Source organism: Amphiprion ocellaris, chromosome 6, assembly GCF_022539595.1.
Source record: "Amphiprion ocellaris isolate individual 3 ecotype Okinawa chromosome 6, ASM2253959v1, whole genome shotgun sequence".
NCBI lineage: Eukaryota > Metazoa > Chordata > Actinopteri > Pomacentridae > Amphiprion > Amphiprion ocellaris.
This window is the reverse complement of record NC_072771.1, coordinates 9,213,330-9,236,230: the sequence shown is the minus strand read 5'-3', so window position 1 is coordinate 9,236,230 and position 22,901 is coordinate 9,213,330. Positions and strand designations below refer to the sequence as shown.

The 22,901-nt window shown below is 40.6% G+C and overlaps 1 protein-coding gene across 1 annotated transcript in view; it reads left to right on the top strand.

Moving 5' to 3' along the window:
* The window catches only part of abca2 (ATP-binding cassette, sub-family A (ABC1), member 2), a 115,721-nt gene that overhangs the window by 4,900 nt on the left and 87,920 nt on the right, over positions 1-22,901 (top strand). The window contains exon 2 of the mRNA XM_023288000.3: positions 21,596-21,689. Coding sequence (XP_023143768.2) covers positions 21,596-21,689 — 94 coding nt within the window. The remainder of the gene's footprint in view (positions 1-21,595; positions 21,690-22,901) is intronic.

Genomic DNA, 22,901 nt, shown 5'->3' with positions numbered 1-22,901 from the left:
AAGGGCTTAAGTGACAAATTGTGGTCATATGTATATCTTCATGTTTATTATTCCCAGGCTAAAAATAGAGATTATGACAGGTTTTAAACTTATCTATGGAGAGGGAAGTTCTAATAGTGATTGGCAAGCTGCTCTAGAAAATAGGGCCAGCACCATAAAATGCTCCATCATCCTGAATTTTACCTGGGGAGATGAAATAGTCAGTAAACCAAATCTATCCCTTATTGGTAATTAGTTACTATCAAGGTACAGGGTAATTATGACATAATAAGAAAGATGTTGGCAAACAATTACATACATATAAATACATATCTAGCAGACATGGAGCAGCGTGGTCAGTCATTTAGAGTTGTGTTTGCATCCACCTGATGAAGTCAAACGTCCATCAACAAATTATTCAACATATATTGACGAAACAGTATTAGTTCTGGTTTGGCCTTCATCTACTCCTGAAAAAATAGAAATCGCATGCTTCTGTGGCTGCTAAGCACTCCGCTTTGCTCATCAGCTAGTGTTTAAATGTGTTGGTGTCTCTCTGTAGGGAGGTAGGTGTACAATGGTACTTTATTAGAGATTTTGTTTGTGCTGACAACAGCTGCTATTCAGAGCACATGTTATATGGATGGCTTGGTCCTCTTCATGCTCCAGCCTGGCCATATTAGTTGCTATTGAATGAAATTATCAACAAGTGGGTCACGTCATTGTATGTGTTTTTGTGCAGGACTCACGATGCTCTCACGTGTTAACATTACAGAGAGAAGCATGTGCAGGAGCGTGTGCTGTGTTTTCTGGTGCCAGCTGACGGGTCATTTTCAACAACTATAATACTGGAAACTCCAGCGTTGTAGCAGCAGTTCACAAGAATATTACTGTCTTCATTGCTAGTTAGCACATGCATAAAACATCAAGCTAAATTATGAAATGCATCTTGAGTTTGACATTGGGACAGTGAGAGAACACTGCCACCATCAGTTCAAAGTGAAATGGCAACATTACCCTCTGCAATTTTAGTCCAGTGTACTGTTCTTTAAAGGAAAAATATGGTTATTACACACTGGTTATTAAATAGGGTTATTACAAACCATATCTTGCTGGTGGACACTCTCTTTGGATAAGAGCAAGTTTTGTGGCCTACACAAGAAAACATATTTAGGTTTCTGAAGCTATAAAGGGCACGCTTCTGAAATTGTTATACAGTTGGGCCGTAGCATTGGAATGCCAACGTAAGTCGATTTTCGTTGCAAGTCGGACCTCCAGTGAAAATGTAAACAAAGCCATTCCGTGTATCATGATATCGATCAGTTCATCGGATAAGTCATGAATACTAATGGCTTTCATGCATGTATTAGTCATTTTACAAGACGACAACAGAACATAATATGAATACAACAACAGAAAAACAGAATATGTTGCACTGTTATTCCAACTTGATCAAATAATGTCCCTCTGTGTGTTTTTCTGATCTTTAGGTCCAAAGGTTAGTGAATGTAGAACAATCCAAGGTGGCGTACAACCGCCAAATGTAAACAAAGCTGCGTGATGACGTATTCGTCCACTCCGCTCGCCAACTAGTTCCATGTAACCAGTTCTGACATAACAATGAAATGCTGTACATCGTAAACTGAGGACCTGCTGTATGTTTACTTATACAAACAAAAACTAATATACTTCAAAACATGATTTTAACCGAGACAGTCATGTCCATGTAAACAAACTCCGAGTGAACAGGAAGCAAACCACAACTAAAGGGCAACAAAACCAAATCACAGAAATAAAATCAAATTGAAATACTTTCTGAAGGTGACTGAAGACGGCATAGTTCCTGTTCTGTAACTACAACCAGTAACCTTCACATTACACATTTATTTGATCCATTGTCAATATAAAACATTAACTTATGCTACTTTAAAAAAGATTAATTATTTTACTGGTACAGTAGTGGTCTAAATAAAGCTTTTTGGGTAAATAACACAGACATGTTGAGCTGATGCAACTATACCAAGCAAATCATGAATCAAAATGAATGTGACATACATGGCTCTCAGTATTCAGCTGTACAGTACAGTTGATCCCCAGTAACAGCGGCAAGCAGTGTTACTGTCGCAAATCTAGTCTCTCTACGAATGATAGTTGTACAGTGAGCTGGGCAAAACCCACGGTCTCTATGGAGACTGCACAGCTGCTCTCAGAGAAGATGTAAAATGAGGAGAGAAAGGAAAAAAGGAAACCGAAGGAAAGAAAAGAGAGAAACAATTTTCAAAGTGAAAAAGTGACGAAAGGACGGGATGAGAAAAAGAGAGAGAGAAAGCTTTGATCAAGGATGAAGCTGCTGACGGATAAGAAAGTTTGCAAATCCATAGCAGAAGGTTAACTGACAGCTAAATCAATTATAAATGCTAACAGACTAGCAGCTGCTTCATTGAGGCCTGGCACCGGAGACATAGGAGGTTATCTGTAAATCCTTTGAGGTAACAGTGTGGTAGCTCTTCCTCTTTAGGCCATTTAGAGGCAGTTTATGTTTTTTTCCCCATGATTCCTTATGGTCGTGAATGTTGGCATGTTGTACAGAAGCAGTTAATATAGAAACAGGTTTCCTTTACTAAAAGCTACGCTTCATTTGAGCATGAAAGTATTTTTAGTTAACATTTAAGAACAACTCCCTCCAGAACATTCCTAGACAGATCCACAAGGCCCTACACCAGGGGATGCATGATGCATGAATATAAACAAATATTCTGTAACGTACTCTAGGAAATATAGTTTGCAAGATATACATATCACAATAACCTGATGAATATGTACACATGGATACGTTAAATGTAGATGAAAATGCAGCTGAAAAAAAGTGCCCACCAACAGAACACACAGCCATAGTATTCCCTGAGTGTGTTTCAAAGACCATCACCTATATTCCTCAAAGACTAAGTCATGTCCCGTTTGTTCAGAAACAGTATTTGGACACTTACCACTTATGGGCACTTCCACTACCAAACACAAACAGGCACGCAGGCAATTTCATGTTTTCCATGAAAACTCACAATTTTATTCATGTGCTAACATAAATGCACAAGGGTTTTCTAATCATCAATTAGCCTTTCAACACCATTAGCTAACACAATGTAGCATTAGAACATAGGAGTGATGGTTACTGGAAATGGGCCTCTTTACCCCTGTAGGGGATATTCCATTAAAAATCAGCCATTTGCAGCTAGAACAGTCATTTGCCACATTAAAAATGTCTAGACTGGATTTCTGATTCATTTAATGTTATCTTCATTGAAAAAATATGTGTTTCTTTTAAAGATGAGGACATTTCAATGTGACCCCAAACTTTTGAACGGTAGTGTGTGTACACAAGTGAAAAATAGAACATCTGATATTTTGATCCAAGCTTTGCCAACAGTTGCTTAATTACAAATGCAACAGACACTGAGTAACATTTAGATCTGTATTTGTATCCACCTGATGAATCATCTTAACTCTGTTTTACTGCTGTTTCTGTCGCCCCCAACTCCTCAGAGAAATGTGCGGCTCTTGAGATGCAAAATGCTCCACTCACGAGCTACTCACCAGCTGCAGAGTGTCTGTATTTTGTAACTCACCCTTTTAAATTAGCGCTTTACAATTACACATAGACATTTGAGTCACTGTTGATGTCAAAACATTTATTAGTAAAGCTTTAAACAGGTAAAGGAAAGCACAAGATGTAAGGCACAGTCTTTAAATGAAGAGCATGTCTGCTCAAAGTGAGACCATTCAGTATCATATATTCTTGGGTAGGTGGGTAAGTTCTGTTAACTTTCTTTTAAATGCAAACATCGCTGTGTTCTACCATAGACTGGAGTGGGCAAAGGCAAAGGGTCTTTTCAGCTAATTGGTTGTCGAAATTTAAATTGTCTCCTGTCCTGGTTTTTCTTTACTAATTTGAGGATTGAAAGAAGCAACCTTTGTTGTCACATGATTTGTTCTTCTACAAGGTGTCCCTAAAGTCTGGACACATAGGAAATCTCATTTACTATAATTTTTTTTTTTGCTTGCACGGATTAAATATGGCTGTCGAAAGAAGAAAGAGTTGAACGGATATTTCTCAGTGGACGTTAAGGATGGACATATCGAAAGATAGGGTTAGGGTTATGGAAGTGATTTTTTTGGGACTAGCATGAATGGATTCTGATGATTTTAGAACATGAAATAATTGCATCAAGCCTAAATTGTGCTTTGGAGGGAAGCAGGAGATGTGTCTTGTGGAAATAATATATAAAGGATGAGGAAATGCGAACGGCAACTCTTGAAATTGCGACACTTAGATAAGACTTTCACTTACTTTGGATGTTGAATCAGTAACTTAACTCATTTCAGTTTTCATCAGTCGGCAATCAGTAACGCTTGGAGAAAAACTGAAAACATGTAGAAGCCCGTCTTCTTGTTTCAGCCCATACAAACTTTGCACAGCTGGATTTGGGAAGTTTGTCCTATTTTTCCTGGTAGATGCTCTCAAGCTTCATCAGACTGGATGTGTCTGTACGCTGCCACATCTTACAGATTTCTGACCAGGCCACTCAAGCACTGTCAAAGGCTTGTCCTAAAGCCACTCCAGCGTTGCCTTGCCTTTTGGGTCATTGACGTGCAGAAAGATGAGTCATCTTGACAGTTTAAGGTCTCTGTAATCGGAAGCTGGTTTTCTTCAAGAACCTGTCTGTTTGGCTGAATTCACCCATCCCATAACTCTGACCAGGTTTTCTGTCTTTGCGGCTGAGAAGCACCCTCATCATGATGCTGCCACTACCATGCTTCACCTGGGAAATGTTACTAGCCAGGTGATGAGAAGTGCCTGTTGTTGACATGGTGCTCTGACATACTGTATGTTCACGTTTTGTCTGAAGAATTTTGCCTTGACTCCAAGCAGGCTGTTATTTGCCTTTTACTTAGATTGGCCTCCGTTTAGCTGCTTTACCATAAAGGCCGGATGGAAGAAGTACTGCTGAGATGGTTGTCCTTTCGGCAGATTAACCCATCTCTGTGGAGATTCTGAACCTCTGTTAGGGGGACTCTTGGGTTCCTGGTCACCTACCTGACCAAGATTCTTCTTGGTCTAGTTCTCAATTTGGCCAACTGGGACTCGTGATGGTTACAATCTCAACCCATTTAACAATTACTCTGGACTGCTGGTGGACTTGCTTCTTTATTAGTGCATTTGCTGAAAGCCCTTTACTGTACTTTTGATTTTTTTGTATGGAAAAAAACACACTATGTAACAGTTCTTTTTAAGCGTGGTAAAAGTTTTACTGTAAATTAGTAAAAGAATATTAGTAAGCTTACATATATTCACATATTTAGTACATATTTATATCGTGAAAAACCAATTGAACCTCCATGGCTTCAGGTTGTTGCTCCTATATATGGGTTAAAGTGTAGAAGCAGTAGCAGGTTTCAGTAATCACACAGCAGTTTCTCCATGAAATGCACATTCTAATTATGTGAATGCTATAACATATTTTCTGTATTCTGTACAATTTTTGGTTGGCTACTCCCACACACATGCATGAAAAAACATGATTCCAAATTAACATCTTAAGCATGTTTAGCTATTAGCTTTTGTGTGCTGATTGACTATATATGATTTTTAATGGTTTTCTGTATTTTCAACACATTTTTAAGGGCCAATAATGATAAGTTTCTCTGCCTCTGTCTTGTTTGTTGTCTTTCATGGTAGTATGAGTTATATTTAACCCTTTAAATGGTGTCACAGGTAGGATGGTTTTAAAGGGTAAAATACAAAATTTCCCATGTCTGAAAGCATACAAATTCTCAAAGTTCCGCCAAAAATATTTTTCAAAACTTTGTTTTGGGTCATAAATCACCGTTACGTAAACTCTAAATAGAAGCTACCCCTGTTTTTTCTGAATTCTGTCAGAATTGATATGGACTGACCTATCTTCTAAATTATTTCTATTTAAAATGTCGTGTTTGATCCATTTCAGTCTATAAACAGATTGTTGAACTTGAAACTTCCCCAAAAATGCCAGCAATTTGGCCCCTCCATGCATTGTATGTTAGTGTTATGAATAGAGGTGCTATGTGGTAATTGGTGGAATTACAAGAGAAGTCTATTTGTCTCAGTTTTTTAACTCTTTGACGCGTCAAAAGTTACCCAAATCCAGTGGAAAATGAGTATCTCCTCACCCACACTGCGGATCAAAGGGTTAAAATAGGAACTCTTTTTGGAACCTTTCTGTCCTTTTTTAATGTATATTTAGTGTCATTAATTGTGCCACCGTACTTGTTGTGCCCTACAGAGAATGCAGCAGAACTTTGTGTGCTGCAGTGCCACCTACGGATTTTTCCGTAGAAATGATGTTAAAGAAGGGCATTTTCAAATAGAGTTTTAGTGTTGGTCAGGCCATGAGACGATCTGGATGTTGCTGCTTCTTCTCCTGTTTTCATTTCAATGTTGTGGCCTTGGACAGTACTTGTCTGGAAGTACAGTAAGTTCCGATTTAGCGATTGGCTAGTATAGTTCTGTGCAGCACATTAAATTCCAACTCTAATTAACTCTTCCTTGATGTTTTCTTTCCTCAGCTTCTTCACACTTGTTATGTCTCCTGGCTCTTAGTTGACCATTTCAAGCAGCAAAAGCTTCAAAGTGTTCAACCTATTTAAACCTTCAAGTTGAGAGAAATGACAATCAGTCAATTCAATTGGTGCCTTTGGTGTCATTTCAATTTGTTTTGTAAGCTGTCAACAATCACGTGCATTTTCTTCAAAAAAATAATTTTTTAAAATTTATTATTAGTCTGACTTTAACATGTTTTATGAAGTCAATCTACTACTGCATTAGTACAGAATTTAATGGGCCAAAGAGGAGCAAACACCATGTGGAGTAAGTTGGCAGATTGAGTATGTCGCTTGCTATCCACAACAGAGGAAAAATACATTCTTGTAGTACTATTTATTCTTATTAAAGTAAATGTCATTAAAGTTTAGGTTGAAGTCTTGGTGGCATGTTAGGATAAGACAATAAGATATTAGGTTTAGGTGTGTGTGTGTGTGTGTGTGTGTGTGTGTGTGTTTGTGTGTTTCTAAACAAACAACACAGTTTCCTCATGGCTCTGATTTTTTTAATATAGAGTTTTTTGAGCCTCCTGATAATCCATCCAACTGACATAGTATCCTTTCATTCCATTACTGGAGGACAAACCGTATTTGCCAGCTCCAAACATTTTGGCTAAATGAATTGCTCTGTAGGGTTTATAATTGGAAATTCACAATAAATCAGCAGTATATTTTTTTGGATGAAGTGCCTCATTAAAAATGTGATTAGAAGGAAGTGTCTGAAGTGTACATCAGCCAGACTGAACATGACGCATCCATTTAGAGGCAGAGAGTGATTGCTTCCTCCAAGGTGAGACGAAGGGAGGTTGAAAGTCATTTACTGCAGCAGGGATTATTGCAGTCATGAACAAAAGTTTACCTATACTAGTAAAGACCATGAATATCATGGCAGTCTTGAATTTCCAATGATCAATGATCATTGTAATCATGTATTTTGGTTCCTTCATAGATTTATTGTAGGTCTTCTGGAAATAAAATAATATCTGCTGGGTCAAAACTATTCAGACATCAGTGTTAATATTTGGTTACATATCCCCTTGAAAATAACAATACCAATAATCGCAAAAATGCCATATATTGGCCTTGATAATCAGTCAAGCTAATAATCATTTGATCCTTAGTCTATATTCTCTGTTGAGGCAATTAATGTCATTTCCAACTATTAAGACACCTGAATGGTTCATTAGCGATTTCTGGAGAATTTAACCTACATTTCAAACTTTTCTTCAATCACCAGTGACCTAAGAGACCAGCTTAACAGGAAAAAGAGAATCTTCAGGAATGGAGACAGAATGTGCAGAAGGAACTTAATGTGAATTTAAAGAAAGCAAGGAATCATACCATGAGAAAACAGGGGAACAAGCTTCAGCAAAACAATGTGAGGAATGTGTGGTAAGAAATGAAGATGGGTAATGGGGTTCAAGGTAAAGGAGAATTAGGCTGAGGGAAACCTAAACAGAGCCAACAAAGTGATTGTGTTCTTGTGTTGATTCGGTGAGGATCCTCAGCTTACTCCCCAACTCCTCCAGCCACACAGACCCCATACGCTTCCTGCCCGTACAGCTGCTTACAGCTCAGTCTTCCTCAGTCATATGGATTAACAACGCTAAAGTAGTCAGTAATACAGCCTCCCTCTACCTGTCCCACCTGCCTGTCTGCTTCCAACAGCCAGACGAAGTGACAGCTGGAGAGCCTGCGCCAGAATAAAGCTACAGTCCAGATGGTATGAGCCCAGGGTCATGATAGCCTGTGCAGTCCAGTCATACAGGAAATTTACAGCACTTCTTCAACTTTTGCCTGAGCCAGGAGAAGGTTCCAGTCCGGGAGAAGACATCCTACATTGTTCCTGTACCAGAAACGTTGTCTTCGTCTGTTCTTAGTGATTACAAACTGGTTGCTTTAGTTCATTATTTATGTGTCTGGCATATAGGATACAACAAGTACTTACAGATTGGGCTGTTGGACGGTGTCATTGAAAATTCCGGTGTGTCAAGCACAATGTGCACAGGATTTTTGGAGAATTTAAAATTCCCTGTTGTGTCTGGATTCAGCTGATGGAAAGCACATACAAATCAAAGCACATCCAAAGTCCTGCAGAGACCTCTTCAATTACACCTTTGTTAATGATGAATTAGAAAGATGTGGATGGCTGAGAAGCTCCTCATCCATTCTATCCTCATACCAATCATTTGTTTTAAACATAATTTATTTTCTTAGCACATACACTGTCTGTGCACTTCTAGTGCAGACAATGCAAATATGAGACCCATAAGCTACCAAATTGAACTCTTGTTCAACTAACTACTCGACCACCCCACCCTTCTATGGTGACCAGGGGAAATGGTGGGGAGCCAATATTTGCTGTTAGTTGCTGCTGAATCTCCAGACCCTGCTACCAGCAGAAGTTTCCAACCCAAAACTCTTGACTGAACTGTCTCTCCAGGGCTTAGCTTAACAGTCCACAGACACAAATGCAAACTGGGTCACTGGGCAATTTGTTTTCAATACGCACAGTTTTTGATTGAGAGCTTTTTTTTTTTGTCAAGAATTTCAGAGAGTTCTGGTAAGAACCCAACTGTAGACACAGACGGCAGGCAGGTTGTGGCAGAAACCTTGAATCAAGCAAAGCCACTTAACACTAACTGGGGGGCAAACACAACATGGCTGGGGAATCCAGGGAACATACATAATGCAATAAAAACTAATCCAAAGGAAAGAATCAAAAAAAAAATCCTCCCCAAAATGCAAAAACTCAAACGGGCAAAAATCAGGTAAAACACAAGGTAAATGAATGTGATACAGAAAACTAAAATCTCAAATCAGAAGCAGACAAGGAGAATTAGGCTGTTAGCAGACAGGAGTTGCAAACAGGAGAAAAAAAAACAAGGCAAAACAGGAGGTGAACAGGATGAACTATCAGAAAACAAGGAAAAGACAAGACTATTTACTCACTGAAAGCTGGTGAGGGAGACAAGACACAGGTGACTCACGAGACATGGGTGAAACAGGTCAGAGCAATCATAAGAGGAGGGAAATGGACAAAGGAAAGAAGTGACACAAGAGATGACAAGGACTGGGAATTATGAAATAAAACAGGAAATAGACATAACGAAACCCAAGACCAATGCAAGAACTGCTACCATTAGCATGTCACCAAACAGTAGTGAGAGCTTCTAGTTGTAGAGAGGAGCATTAAGCTGCTTTTACCCAGGCACCACCATGCTCTGAAACCCATTCATTTCTATTGCTAATGATTGCTGCGTACAAGCAGGGATAGTGCTAGTGCTTGCTGCGTACTAGCAAGGATAGTGCTAATCTTTGCTACTTAGCGTGGGACAAATACATCTTTGCTGTTGAAGTGCTTGTATCCAACTGATAGCTTCCTGTTTGAGGGGATGGTGACGTCGCCCCGCAGAAGGTTTTGAAAAATCTGTCTTTTTTACTCACTAGTCCACTACTCCTCTTGAACTGTACGCTGAACCCCATGGTGAGCACAGTGCATACCGCATCCTGTGTGAAAGCTTAACAGTCCTAAATACCAATACCTGGCAATCTAACGACACTCAAGCTGACATTAACAAGCAGCATTCCTTCTGAGGTATCAGCTACCCACCAGGAGGCTGCAACACTCTTGGTTAGTGTTCCCTAGTCTAGCCACACCTGATTAGCTGTAGCAAGTGCCTAGCTACACTCTAGCTTCTAGCAGCATCTCACATCTAGCCCTACACGGATAAAAATTCTGGGTGAGTTCCGTTTTTGATTGTGAGGAAATGGAAAATAATGGATTTTGCCAAATGCCTCAAGTTAAACCAGGCTAGTAGTTCACCTGTACCCAAAGACTTTCCTGTTCTTGGGAGATTCCACCCTCCCTTCCAGAGCTGATCATTGTCAGTCCAGCCTAATGAGAAATCCTGCAAAATGGCTACAATTACAGTCCACGGTCTCAATGTCACCTCGCTCTTAATGGGGTACCAAGCTGAGCTGGAGGAAGACATGATAACCTTGCATGATGCATCGCTGTGGGAGACAGTGTGCATCATCATCAACCACTGTCCTCACCTCCACAAAGTAGCAAGCAAGGCCTCTGAGCTGTACAGCAGTTGTTCGGGAGTTGCTTTGCGCCCTGTCACTACAAAAAAAGTTCAGAAACAAAACACAGCATTATTGCAAAGGGGTTCCCATTCCCAGATGGAGTGGTACCTTTCCACTACTCAAACAGCCCTGTGGCATGTCCACGGCCTTGTGCATGCACAGTACAGTGTGAGTTATTCTACCACTTGGTACTAAGGATAGAGAGGTGGTTAGAATGCACAAAATCAAACTGGGTTATGAAAGCAGTAAGCAGGGATTAAATGCTGCAGTTTGCTATATTCTCTCACTGTTCATAGTAGTGATTCAGTCACAAGCCCAGGGAGGAGCTGCTTGCTTCCAAAGGGAGGATATTACCACTTTGTTGGAGAAACATTCGACGAATTGAGTTCTACATGAACACAGAGCAATTTTTACTTGAGATATTTCCTTATGCCAAAGAGGGGAGGATGAGGGATCCAGACTCTGCAGAAGCATCTCAAATACAAATTCAGAATGCTGACAAATGCCTTGCTACTGCACCTCCTGCACTGGAAATATCTAATATTTGCCTTTCAGGGGATGTGTTACAAGTACCTACTCCTCCCCTTTGGTCTCTTACACAGCCCAAGAGTGTTTGTAAAATGCACCAACACAGCTGTAGGGCTGCTCAGGAGATGCAGCATCTAAATGTTGATATACATAGATGGCTGACTTATTACCACATTTTTCCACCAAGATGCAGTGGCTCACCAAAGGATGTTATCAGAATACATAATTAATCTGAGTTCCAGAACAAATTAAGTCTCAGTAAAATGCACAGCAGCATTACTCCCCTGGAGAAACATGGATTTCCTAATTCGAGGGTGCGTTTGGGGGTTGTGTTGTGCAGAAAGTGGGTCACAATGAATGCCTGCTTATCTGGCTTGGGTGGCATTTACAAAGGATGGACTGTGAACAGGACCTGGGATCTGCACACATGCTTACTTTACATACATTATCCAGAGCTGCTACACTACCGGTCAAAAGTTTTAAAACACCCCAGTTTTTGCATTTTTTAAAATTGAAATTCAAGTAGTTAGAGTCCAGTGAATAGCGTGTTGGTTAGCACTTTCGCCTTGCAACTAGAAGATCCCCAGTTCTTGTCCCGACCTTCCCAGGATCTTTCTGGACATCAGAATAAGAAAAAGAGGCTTGCCTGAGCCATGAAACACCGACAATGGACTACTGAAGACTGGAAGAAGGTATTATGGACTGATGAATCAAAATTTTTAATCTTTAGTTCATCATACAGGATTTTTGTACACTGTCAAGTAGTACAAAGGGTATTCCTCTGTGTGTGACATCAACTGTCAAACATGGAGGAGAAAGCGTGATGATTAGGGGCTGTTTTGCTGGATCCAGGGTCGGTGACTTGTACGGAGTGAGAGGAACCCTGAACCAAAACGGCTGCCACAGCATTCTGCAGTGCCATGCAGTACCCTCTGGTATGTTCCTAGTTGGTCAGGAGTTCATCCGACAGCAAGATAATGCCCCAAAACATGTCCAAGCTATGCCAGGACTACTTTAGAAAAACGGAACAAGATGGTAATTTTGAAAACATGAAGTGGCTGCACAGTCTCCAGACTTAAACCCCATGGAGCTGGTTTGGAATGAACTGGACAGAAGAATAAAAGCAGAGTGTACACATTTATGGGAACTTCTGCAACAGAGTTGGGAAGAACTTTCTGAAGAATGCCATGTGTGTTCAGCTGTTATATCTGGGAAAGGTGGCTACTTTGATGAGTCAAAAGTCTAGAATACATTTTGGTTTCTGAATAGATTGTTTTTAACTTCATGTTTTAATTTGTTCTATGCTTTCATTTCAGACAACATGTTCTGAAACTTTTGACTGGTAGTGTACCTGTTCAATGAAACATTTTCTTCCTCTCCTGAGAGGGCGTCGTGTTGTAGTTTTGACAGACAACACTACAGTAATGGCTTTTGTCAACAGACATGAGACTAAAGATCCCTTCAGGTGCACACATAGGGGCTTTCGACCGGGGTGGAGCCCGTTCAGAGTCGGAGCCGGTATCCGACTTGGCGCCGGTTTTCTGTCTTTCCACCACCGGAGCTGCGGCTCCGGGCTCCAAAAACTGGGGCTGTTTAGGGCACCAACTCGTTGCTGGGCCAGAGTTGAGAGCCGAGCATGTCACGGGCAGGGGGCGGGGTGACATCTAAAAACATCTAAAAAGATAAATATAGATATGATCATCAACTTGTTGAGTGTGTTTAACTGCTAAGTAATCAATGCAAGCGTAGTCGAAGCTAAGTAGCTAAGCTAATGCTAACACGTTTACTGTTAAGTATCCAAACGTCTTTGATAATTACCTTCTCAAACATGATCGCCGGGCATTGGAACGGCGACGCCGATGGGTAACCCCTAACAGAAGGTTTTGCTGTTCAACGATGGCGAGACACACTAGCAAAGCCATGAACACCACTTCAATGAAGTCCTCCATTGTTGTTGTGTGGGCTTCCGTACAGTGCGAACGCTGTTGAACGGCTACATATGCAGTGACGTACACACATTTTGTGGTGGCGCAATGACGCAGCTCCAACTTTGCTCCTTCCGAATGGAAACAAAAACCGGTTCTGGGGCGGCACGAGATTTGAACCAAAAAAGCACTGGCTCTCAACTTTGAACCAACCTAGCACCTGGTGCTCTTTGGTCGAAAGCCCCTAACAGTGGCACACAAAGTGATTGTTTTGAGCAGCATACATTTTCTGTCTCTCCTCTTCTGTCTCCCACACAATTACCATGAGTATCTCTAGGGTCAATCTCCTGTATGCAGAATGGAGACTTTGCCCAGAGGGGGCCAGGCTGGTCTGGGGACATTGCGGACAGCCATCAGTGGACCCCTTTTGCAATATTACGGGGCACCCAGTGCACCGTGTTTTTCTCCCTGTACAACCAAAATGCACCTCTGGGTGTGGACAAACTAGCTTGTCAGAAGCCAGGTTCTTCTGTACTCATTTTTCCCTCAGCTCTGATTCCACCAACCTTAGCCAGGGTGTGGGCAGAGGGCCTTTCAATGATTCTCATTGTTTTTTTTGCAGAAAACCGTGGTCCTTGCCAGCATGTGGGTACTTACTGTCTCAGACACAGGGGAATTTTTATACCCTCACCCAGAGGGGCTGGCTCTATATGCCTGGCCTCTGAGTGGTTCAATTTAAACTCTATGGGCCTCCCACAAAATTTAATTGAGACCATTCACAGTGCAGGGGCTCCTCAACAAGATCCCCTTACAGATGCATTTGGTTTGTTTTTCCAGAAATGGTTCAGACACATGAAATTCAGTGTTCTGTTGCTGTGGCATTGGCTTCCTTACAAAACCTGATGGACAAAGGAAAGACTTTCCCCACCATTAAGGTGTACTTAACAACTATTTCTAACAATATGCCTGCCATATTGGTGGGACAGGACCCCTTGGTGGGCCGGGAGGGGCACTCTGAAAACTTGTCAGTCCCCTCCAGAGACCTCCCATTGGTACTGGATGCACTTTAAGTTTCCCCCTTTGAGCCAAGAGAACTCACTGATTTGAAAGTGGGGACTTTCAGACACTGCTGCTGGTGCAGCCTCCTCCAAAAACATGTGAGTGACATCCACAGGGCTCTCTTTGCAACCAGCATGCTCTAAGTTCCTCTAAGGGAATGAAAGGATGACCCTACGATGCCCCAACACTGCTTTAATGCCCAAAGTATTAGGATCACGGTCCCTACTTAATTTTGAGGTTTTTTTACCCTTGCACTTCTTCTTAGCAGAGCATTAGTGTTTACATGCATGTACCCAGTAAAGTCCTTGCACATCTATATATATATAAAACTGAAAGTTTCAGGAAAAGCGAGCAACTTTTTGCATCCTAGGCAAAGACCACCATCAAAACAATGGCTTTCCCACTGGATTGTGAGTGTGATCATCTTGGCCTACAGCTGAAAGGAGATTAAAATACTAAAGAGGCTCCATGCCAACCCCACCCCAGGAGAAATGTGCTACAGCAAGTTGGGCTGGCTACTTGGTTCTACAGATTTGATGTAACAGTGCCGTTGTTAGCTCACTTGATATTCAAGTGAATAACAGACAAACAGATTGAAAAATACCTTCTTGGAGAACTGAACTCTGTGAAGTACTCATTAAATGTCTTCTATCAATTTCTTCTACCTACTTATGCACTTTATATTTATGTATAATGTACTGAGAGACTGGTGAGTAATTTCTGTGGAATTTGCATTGACATTAAAAGGAATTGTATTCTGTGTTAAAGAATGGACCAATGCAATGGTGGCAACAGCATTACATGAATGTATCCTCAAAAAGCTGAAGGTAGATATAAATAATGGGACTTGATTGTCAGATGTGTTTTAGATTCATTTGCAGGACACTTTAATTAGTGTCTTGTTTTATGTTAATTTTTTTATGTTAAATGTCTATGCGCCTTGACTAAGGCAGGGACTTGCATTCTGTGGATTTCCTGTGACTGCATCCTGCTATTATTAGCTGTATATAATATATATATGGATTATTCAAGGATTACTTGTTGATAGTGTTGCACGATATACTGATACTAGAAAAGTACTGTGATAACATACCCTTAAAAATGATGCTAAATCCTGTTTTATTAGATGCTTTAATAGATAAGCAGTGTTTGCTAAAAGCAGCATTTCTGATCATTAATATTGCTGTACGACAGTGGGACAGTGTCTGCAGCTCTGCTTCCCTGCAGGTAAAGTGGGTGTGACAAGTGCTTTTTTCTCTCTGGGAGACTTCACAGCCCCAAGTCACAGCTGAGAATTCACGCGCTGATGCTGACCACCCTCAGCTTGTGGATAAGGCAGACGCACAAAATAAAATATGGACTTCAGTTCACAGACAATGAGGGAAATCCCAGGGACACCACAAAGCCTGTCTGCAGAAGATATTTCAGAGTTATGCTGACCGAGGCAGCCAACACATATTAGTGAAGCATTTTGCCAACATATGCTGTAGTCATAATAGTAGTAAAGGTACTGGTTTACCTTGACTTTTCCTTTTTAGCTGACCTACCAATGTGAAAAATATCTATGTATGCAAATGTGGCCTTCACACTCGTGACACTAACTTTAGCAAAACTTGCAAGCTGCTAAAAGTCTGGTGTTCACAATGCAATGATACAATGAGTGTAGTGATATGTGGTTGCAAATATAAAGTTAACTTTAAAAGATTTAGTGGATGCTTAAGTACTACATAGAATATTAAAGGTCAGCCAACTCTTCACAAAATATTTTTACATGACTACATCTTTCCCTTAGGCTGCAAGTCTTTGTGTAAATTTTTATCTACAAATGGGCAATGTTGTGTGTGCGTGCGTGTGGTTCACCCTCCGTCCCACTCTGACTCTAAGTCCCAAACACTGGTTTCATTGTACTGGAAATGTTTTGAATGGCATCACTGGTTTGGAGCACAGACATCAGCTTGTGGATAATGAATAATGTTTCTACTATCAGCAGACACACATATCTGTGTGTGTGTGTGTGTGTCATGTTTCCATGTTAGCATGTTAGCATATTAGAGATTATGTTAGAGTGCTTGCTGTTTCACAGTACAGTGTCATTTTTTGCTGTGTTCTGTTTAATTCATTTTTTTAATATGTGTGCCAATACAAATCATCTCAGGGCACTTAATACAGTAAAATCAAGACCTTACAAAGGTCCTGTGTGTTGGGTTCTTTCTCCTTCCTGTATTCATGTCATTCTAATGTGATCCAAAATTTGGTATGGATATTATTATAGTATTGGTTTTGTTTTAGGTCCTTCTCCATGTTACCAAAATATCAGGCCCTGCTCAACTAGGACACTACCAAATATCGAAATGAACCTTTCAAATGATCTCAACATCTCACTTGTCATTGGTTAAAAAGGCTCCAACCTCCAGTCAGTCGGATTTGGGCGGCGCTCTCACTCCTCCTCCTCTAAGTTAGTCGCTCATATATAGCTGTGTTCATATGAATGGAGCGTGCTGTGGACAACTCAAACTCTGAGATGTCATAAGTAGACTCATGGGACATGCAGGTGACACGTGAAGAAAGTGTGGACACTTTGCACATACAAAGTACTCATAACTGTGAACCATTTCTCATGGTTCACTTAAAAGAGCCATTCAACTGACTGACTGGTTCGCGAACGTCACATCTCTATTTTCTGCCCATTTGGCCAAAAATACTCACTCACTCCTGTAACTCACTCCACTTGTTTTATAATTAGCAGATACATGTATCTATGATTAGCTGTGCACTGTATCTACAGCTCCCAATTTCTGATGCAAAGTACAGAATTAAAACACGCTCTTGCATGTCAGCTGACACTCTTTTAAAAACTGACCATCATGATGCCACTTTGGATATCACGCTCAAACTCTTTATGTACAAAATTAGATGGGATGAACATCTCCACTCTTGCCTTTGAGCACTTATAAAGTTCAACAAATGTATTGTTTCTTTTATCTTGCACCTTCGCCATCGCTTGATTCCAACTCACTAAACTTAACGTAGTGAACAGTTCACAAGGGAGTAAGCTCACCAAACATGCACACAACTTGTATCATAGTTTGCCTGAATGGCTGCTTGCTCCACTTGTCAGAACCATTTATAATGACAGGAGTTTGTTAGAGTAAGATCAATCTTTGGACTACAGAAGCAGATGTGGAGCCTCTTACTAAAGCCAAGCGTGCAATCTACATGGAGCTGCTCCTGCTCAGTATGCGCCCTGGTAAACATTTTTTTAAAAAGTAATCCATTTTAAGAACACTCCAAACATAAAGTGGTCTGCAGCTGGTTCTTCTAAAAAACTAAATGAGGAGAGAGAAGCTGGCGAAGGAGGAGAGGTCTCAGTCAGACATACCTGGTGATAGGAGTTAAGATGCATGAGATACCAAATTAGGAAAAAATAACACGCATACAGACTCAGACTCATAGACCTACTAAATGTTGACTGCACCAGTATGACTAATGTAGATTTTCAGTCACACTTGATCGATTTTTGGGCACCAAGTCTGAACCCTAAGTAAACCATTGATAGTTACAATAGTGAGTGACCAGTCAGGTTTATTTTGAAAACAGGAGTCAAGAATGCTTCCAACGTTCACCGTGAATTTTACCTCTGATTTAGTCTTCACCAAGGCTTGAGTAAGATCTGTTTGGTGTTGATTACGTAGTGTACAGTGGGTTAAACAGGACTTTTAAACAGGACCGCTCAGAACTCTGTCTGCAGTATATGAACATTTAACATGTAGGTTGGCCCACTGGATCATCCACGACCCTTCGCATGCTCTATTCCCTTCTTGTTGCTGGCTTCACTGCCCTGCATGCAGGACACAGAGGAGAAGGGCTACCTTTGTACCCAGGGCAGTCCTCACCTCATAAACCCATAAACCATATCCTGCACCTATGTACACTGTTCATCCGTATTTGCACTAGCGTGTGACTACGTTGTGTTTTTTTTCTTTTCATTCTGTTTTTTTTTCTGATGTTCAAACTTGTTCTACATTTGTATATATATATATGTCCCTACTTGTTTTATGTAGAATGTAGAATAGAATGTATATTTTATTGATCCTTAATAGGAAATGAATTTGTAACAGCAGCATGTTAATATAAACAACCGAGACGACAGACAACAGAGAAGGAGGAGTGAGGTGTGGTGGGAGTGAGCTGATGGAGGTCCCAGAGCTGGTAAGGGAGGGACAAGCTTGAGAGGATGAAGGTAGAACTTTGGGTTGAAGGACGAGCGTGGGAAGAGATGGTCTACCTGGTCTCTGCAGTCTCAGTGTGTGCAGTAGGAGGAATGTAAACAGCAATGGCAACAATCACAGTGAACTCCTGTGGCAGATAGTATGGCCTCACACGAACTGCTAACAGTTCATTTATGTTACTTGTCTTTAATTTCTTTGTTTTCTACTCAATTTCTTACATTATTGTTGCACTGCCTGCTCTACGCGCTTTTTTAATTGCCCCCTGGGGACAAATATAGTTTCCTGAATCTCATTTTAATTTGAAAACATCTTTCTGCTACTGCTCAAAACAAGGTTGATAATTGCAGAATTTGTGGGTCAAATAAACCAGAGTATGTGTTGAAAGACACTGAACAGCTGGTGATAATCTCTGTCAGTGCCTGAATAAAAGTTTGGCACCTTTCACATGACATATAGACAGGGGATCACTGTTGATATAAAGAATTGATTATTGCAGCTTTATAAAGAAAAAAGAGAGCTGAAGTGGCAGCAGTGATGCTAAGTTAGTGCCTGCAGAAATTTGACCTCCAACATGTAAATTTGGATACGCAGTAAAACTGCAGGATCCCACACTCTTAACAGTGTTCTGCTGTTTTGTTATTCAGATCAGATGTTTGCATTGTTTGCCAGGACATGAAGATCAGTACAGGAATTTTAGCAACAGGCCACCAAAGAGATGTTTTTTGTTTTGTGTGTATGTGTGTGTTCAGTTGGTAGAGTCTGTGCAGTCCACATTTACCTGACATCTATAAAAAAAAAACTGTCAGTCATGCTGAACTTGAATACTTGTGAATATTTGTGTTTGTATACATGTAAACAGTGTCACTTTTATTCCCATGCAATACAGTAAATGTAGTTATGTGTACAAATCCTATCATTTAAATGTGTTTGATAATGTGAGAGAAGAGGTTTTGTTTGGCATGTGTGTGTCAGTAGTCTTTTGTATCCTGCCTAAAAGGCCCATTTGTCAGTGATAGAAACACACACACCAGCTGTGTATGTGTGTGTTTGGGCATCCAAGACTGGTGCACAAAGACATGGTTCTCATGGGTCTGTGTGAACGATGTAACAAAAAGAGAATTATGCTGTCATATTCAGCACACACTCTTAGATGCAGTTCCTGAACTTTCAGTGCCCTCATGTGGCCTCTCCACCACTTTGTACATCACTGTATAATGATCAGAATACACAATCTGACTGGAAGCTTCTACTTCAACCTTTGACGTGCATTTCTGAGTTAGGACTGTCTGGAAAAGTCAGACAGGCCTATCCTCTTGTCTCCCCTCATCTGCTCCCCTTTCCCCTCCTCTGCACTGCATGCTGGGAGTTTGTGTGAGTGAATGTGTAAAGGTGGTGGGAGTGGGTGGAGCTGCTGAGTGATTGCTGGACTTGTGGATTATTTTCTTTGTCAAATTTTCACTCCATTAGGAAGTAAGAAAAGTTGAATTGATTAATCTGTACTTTTACTGCCTAAAACTTGGCTAGTAGTTGGAATTCACCGAATTATAGCAGCTTTTCCTTGGGAGGGCTCACCTCCTCTGCCTGTCAGGTTACATGCTACACTGTGGAGCAGGTTCTGCTGGCAGTAGGAGAACAGGTGTATCTGTTTGTGGCTGTGTCATCATTTTTTGTACCGCCTACACAGACCACTGTGTCAGGTGTACTATTCATCCTAGATAAACTACTGGAAAATGATCTGGAGTACTTCAGTAAATTTGTTACTGGGTTTAAAACGGTTTCGATGCTGTCTAAACAAGCTCGGGCTAGTCTTGTGGCTACAGACAAGACATGACGTACATAGAGACGCCAGAGCTGGAAGTCACTGTGTGTTGTGCCAAGCTGAGCAAACCTTACAGCACTGGTCAAGCCAAGGTGAGCATCTGGCTTACAAGGAAAAACAAAATGAGGGGATCAGAATCTCTCCTCTCCTCCAAATATGCAAAGTTGTGGTGTACATGACTGTACTTTAAACATTTCTCAATCTCACCCAGAAACAAGGGGTGTAACTTCCATTTTTGGGCAAAACTGTAAAACCTTTTGTCACTGGCCACAAAAAAATCTAATATTTGTTATGATTCCTTTGCAAGGAGAGGAAAGCTTTGAGCTAGTTGTTGTTTCAGGACAATTGGTCTGTCTACCCAGCACAGGTGGCAGAAGCATCAAATTGTGGCATTGAACTGTCACATGAACCTTACTCACCTGACCTGACACTGCCAAGCATTTCCCATTTCACCATTTTCAGAATGATGATTTACTCATCCATGCTGTTGAGGAGTATCTAGAGGCTCAAGATGTGACTTTCTTCCACGAAGGGATAGCAAAACTTGAATGTTGGTGCACCAAGTGCATTGAAGTTCAAGGAGACTATGCTGAAAAAAACCCCCACAAGAACATTCTTTCTCTTTTTATAAGTACCCTTGTGTTTTTTTATTGTAAGATGACAAACTGGATGGGTAAAGGGTTGGTCGAAGATTTTCCTCCTGCCTCATCTTCCCTCATTTCATCTCTTCTCTTTCAGCAGCCTGTCTATTAGATGAGGAGATCAGTAGATCGAACATTATGAAAGGGCAGAAAGTAATAAAGGGTTATATGTTGACGATGGAAGGAACTCCTTTATCTGTTGGATGTTAGCTCATTATCAAACAGTGATCAAGAAGTACATGTATTTGGACAGAAAGTACTGTGATCATGCTTACATCAATGGGTAGTTTGTGTGAGAATTTTTAACTTTATATGCTCACTAGGCACATTAATTAGGCAACATCACACATTTGCAAACAGCACAAGATGTGTTACACATCCAGCTTCAAAGTGATCACTATGGAAAGGGTTTGATAGCTGCAACCAAGAACAGGACTGCATGTTTAGCAGACTGGACATCCTTCAAAATGGCTACCTGATGTGACAGATTGATATGTGACAGTCCACAAACTCCACAGCATAATCCATGACAAGGGGAAACTGCCAAGAACAGTTTCATAGGAAAGAACCATGAGTGAGGTTAACTTTGTTGCATTATCTCTGAGCTGAAACTGATCTTGGCTTTGGCAAGGTTTTATTGTAAAAGCAGTGTGAATAATTCTGTCTATTTTCTTTATTTTGCTGCTCCAGTGGGTGCTGGCTTTTGAGATCTTCATCCCTCTTGTCCTCTTTTTCATCCTCCTGGGTCTGAGGCAGAAGAAGCCAGCGATTCCTGTCAAGGAAGGTAAGTAGACATAATACGCATGAATGAAAACAGCAGCGGGACAGATTGTACTAATATAGTGTTCTGCACACTAATGGTATGGCCATGGTATGGTGGCTGATATACCATTGAAATTCCTAGTATTTTTGATTATTCTCCATTATGCAGTTAGAATTTAGTGTAATCTGAGATCGAGACTATCCTTTTTAACTAGTGGCACTGGTCCATCAATTTCCATCATCATTCATCATTTAGGTACACCCAAGTTTTTCTCTGTGACTTTCGGTGCTGAATAATGCATTTGAAGGTGAAGTTAAATCCAGATAAATGTTTTGTGCATTAAACCTGTTCTTTGCCATAAGAATGAGGTTACAAAAGGTAGTCTTTGTGCATAGTATAAGCACTGATAACTTTCATTATTGTTTCTGACTCTTTACTGCTTTGGTTTGCTCCTAATTGATGCCGGACTGCTGAGGAGATGTGGGCCGCTCTCGGGGCCTCGCATGAGTTTCTTGGAGACACTGTGCTTCATTAACATTTCAGTTTGAAACATCAATGCTCTAACACCAAAAGCACTATAGCATTCCCAGCAATGCTACTGCTGTACTCTTTGCAATGAATTAAATACACAATGCTGACGGTGTTATCACATCTCAGTGTTTCCTACAGATTGAGAGTTTACTGATGGTGGTGAGTGGTGTGGTATGACCAATATGCATGCAGAAACTCACATGGATATGTTAATGCTGCAAAAAATAGGCACCAAATGTGGATTTCAAAAAATTGTTCCCAAGCAAATGCACTGTTGGTTTCTGTTTGAAAAATGTGAAAAATTCGCAGATTAGCTGTTTTAGGAAATTACTGCAATTTTTCTCCCCCATTAAAAACCAATGGGCTTATGGCAGAGGTGCTAAACAGCCAAACTTTGAACAGCCTTATTTTAATACAGCAGCTCCAGGCCAGAGTGATGGACTGTTATTAAAGAAGAAGATTTTCAAGAAGCTCTCACTGAAATTTCTTAACTCACTCACTCACAAGCCCTTTCATTCAGATAACATTGTGTATTGGCTTTAATCTTTTCAAGGTGTCTTTGGAATTAGGACAAAAAAATATGAAATTATCAAAATGTTTAATGTCTTTGGTACACAAGCAAACTTTTGTTGATCACTGAGTGTATTCTGGTTCATACAGTAGAGTAGGTGATAACATTTTAATCCCAGTTCACTGAAATAA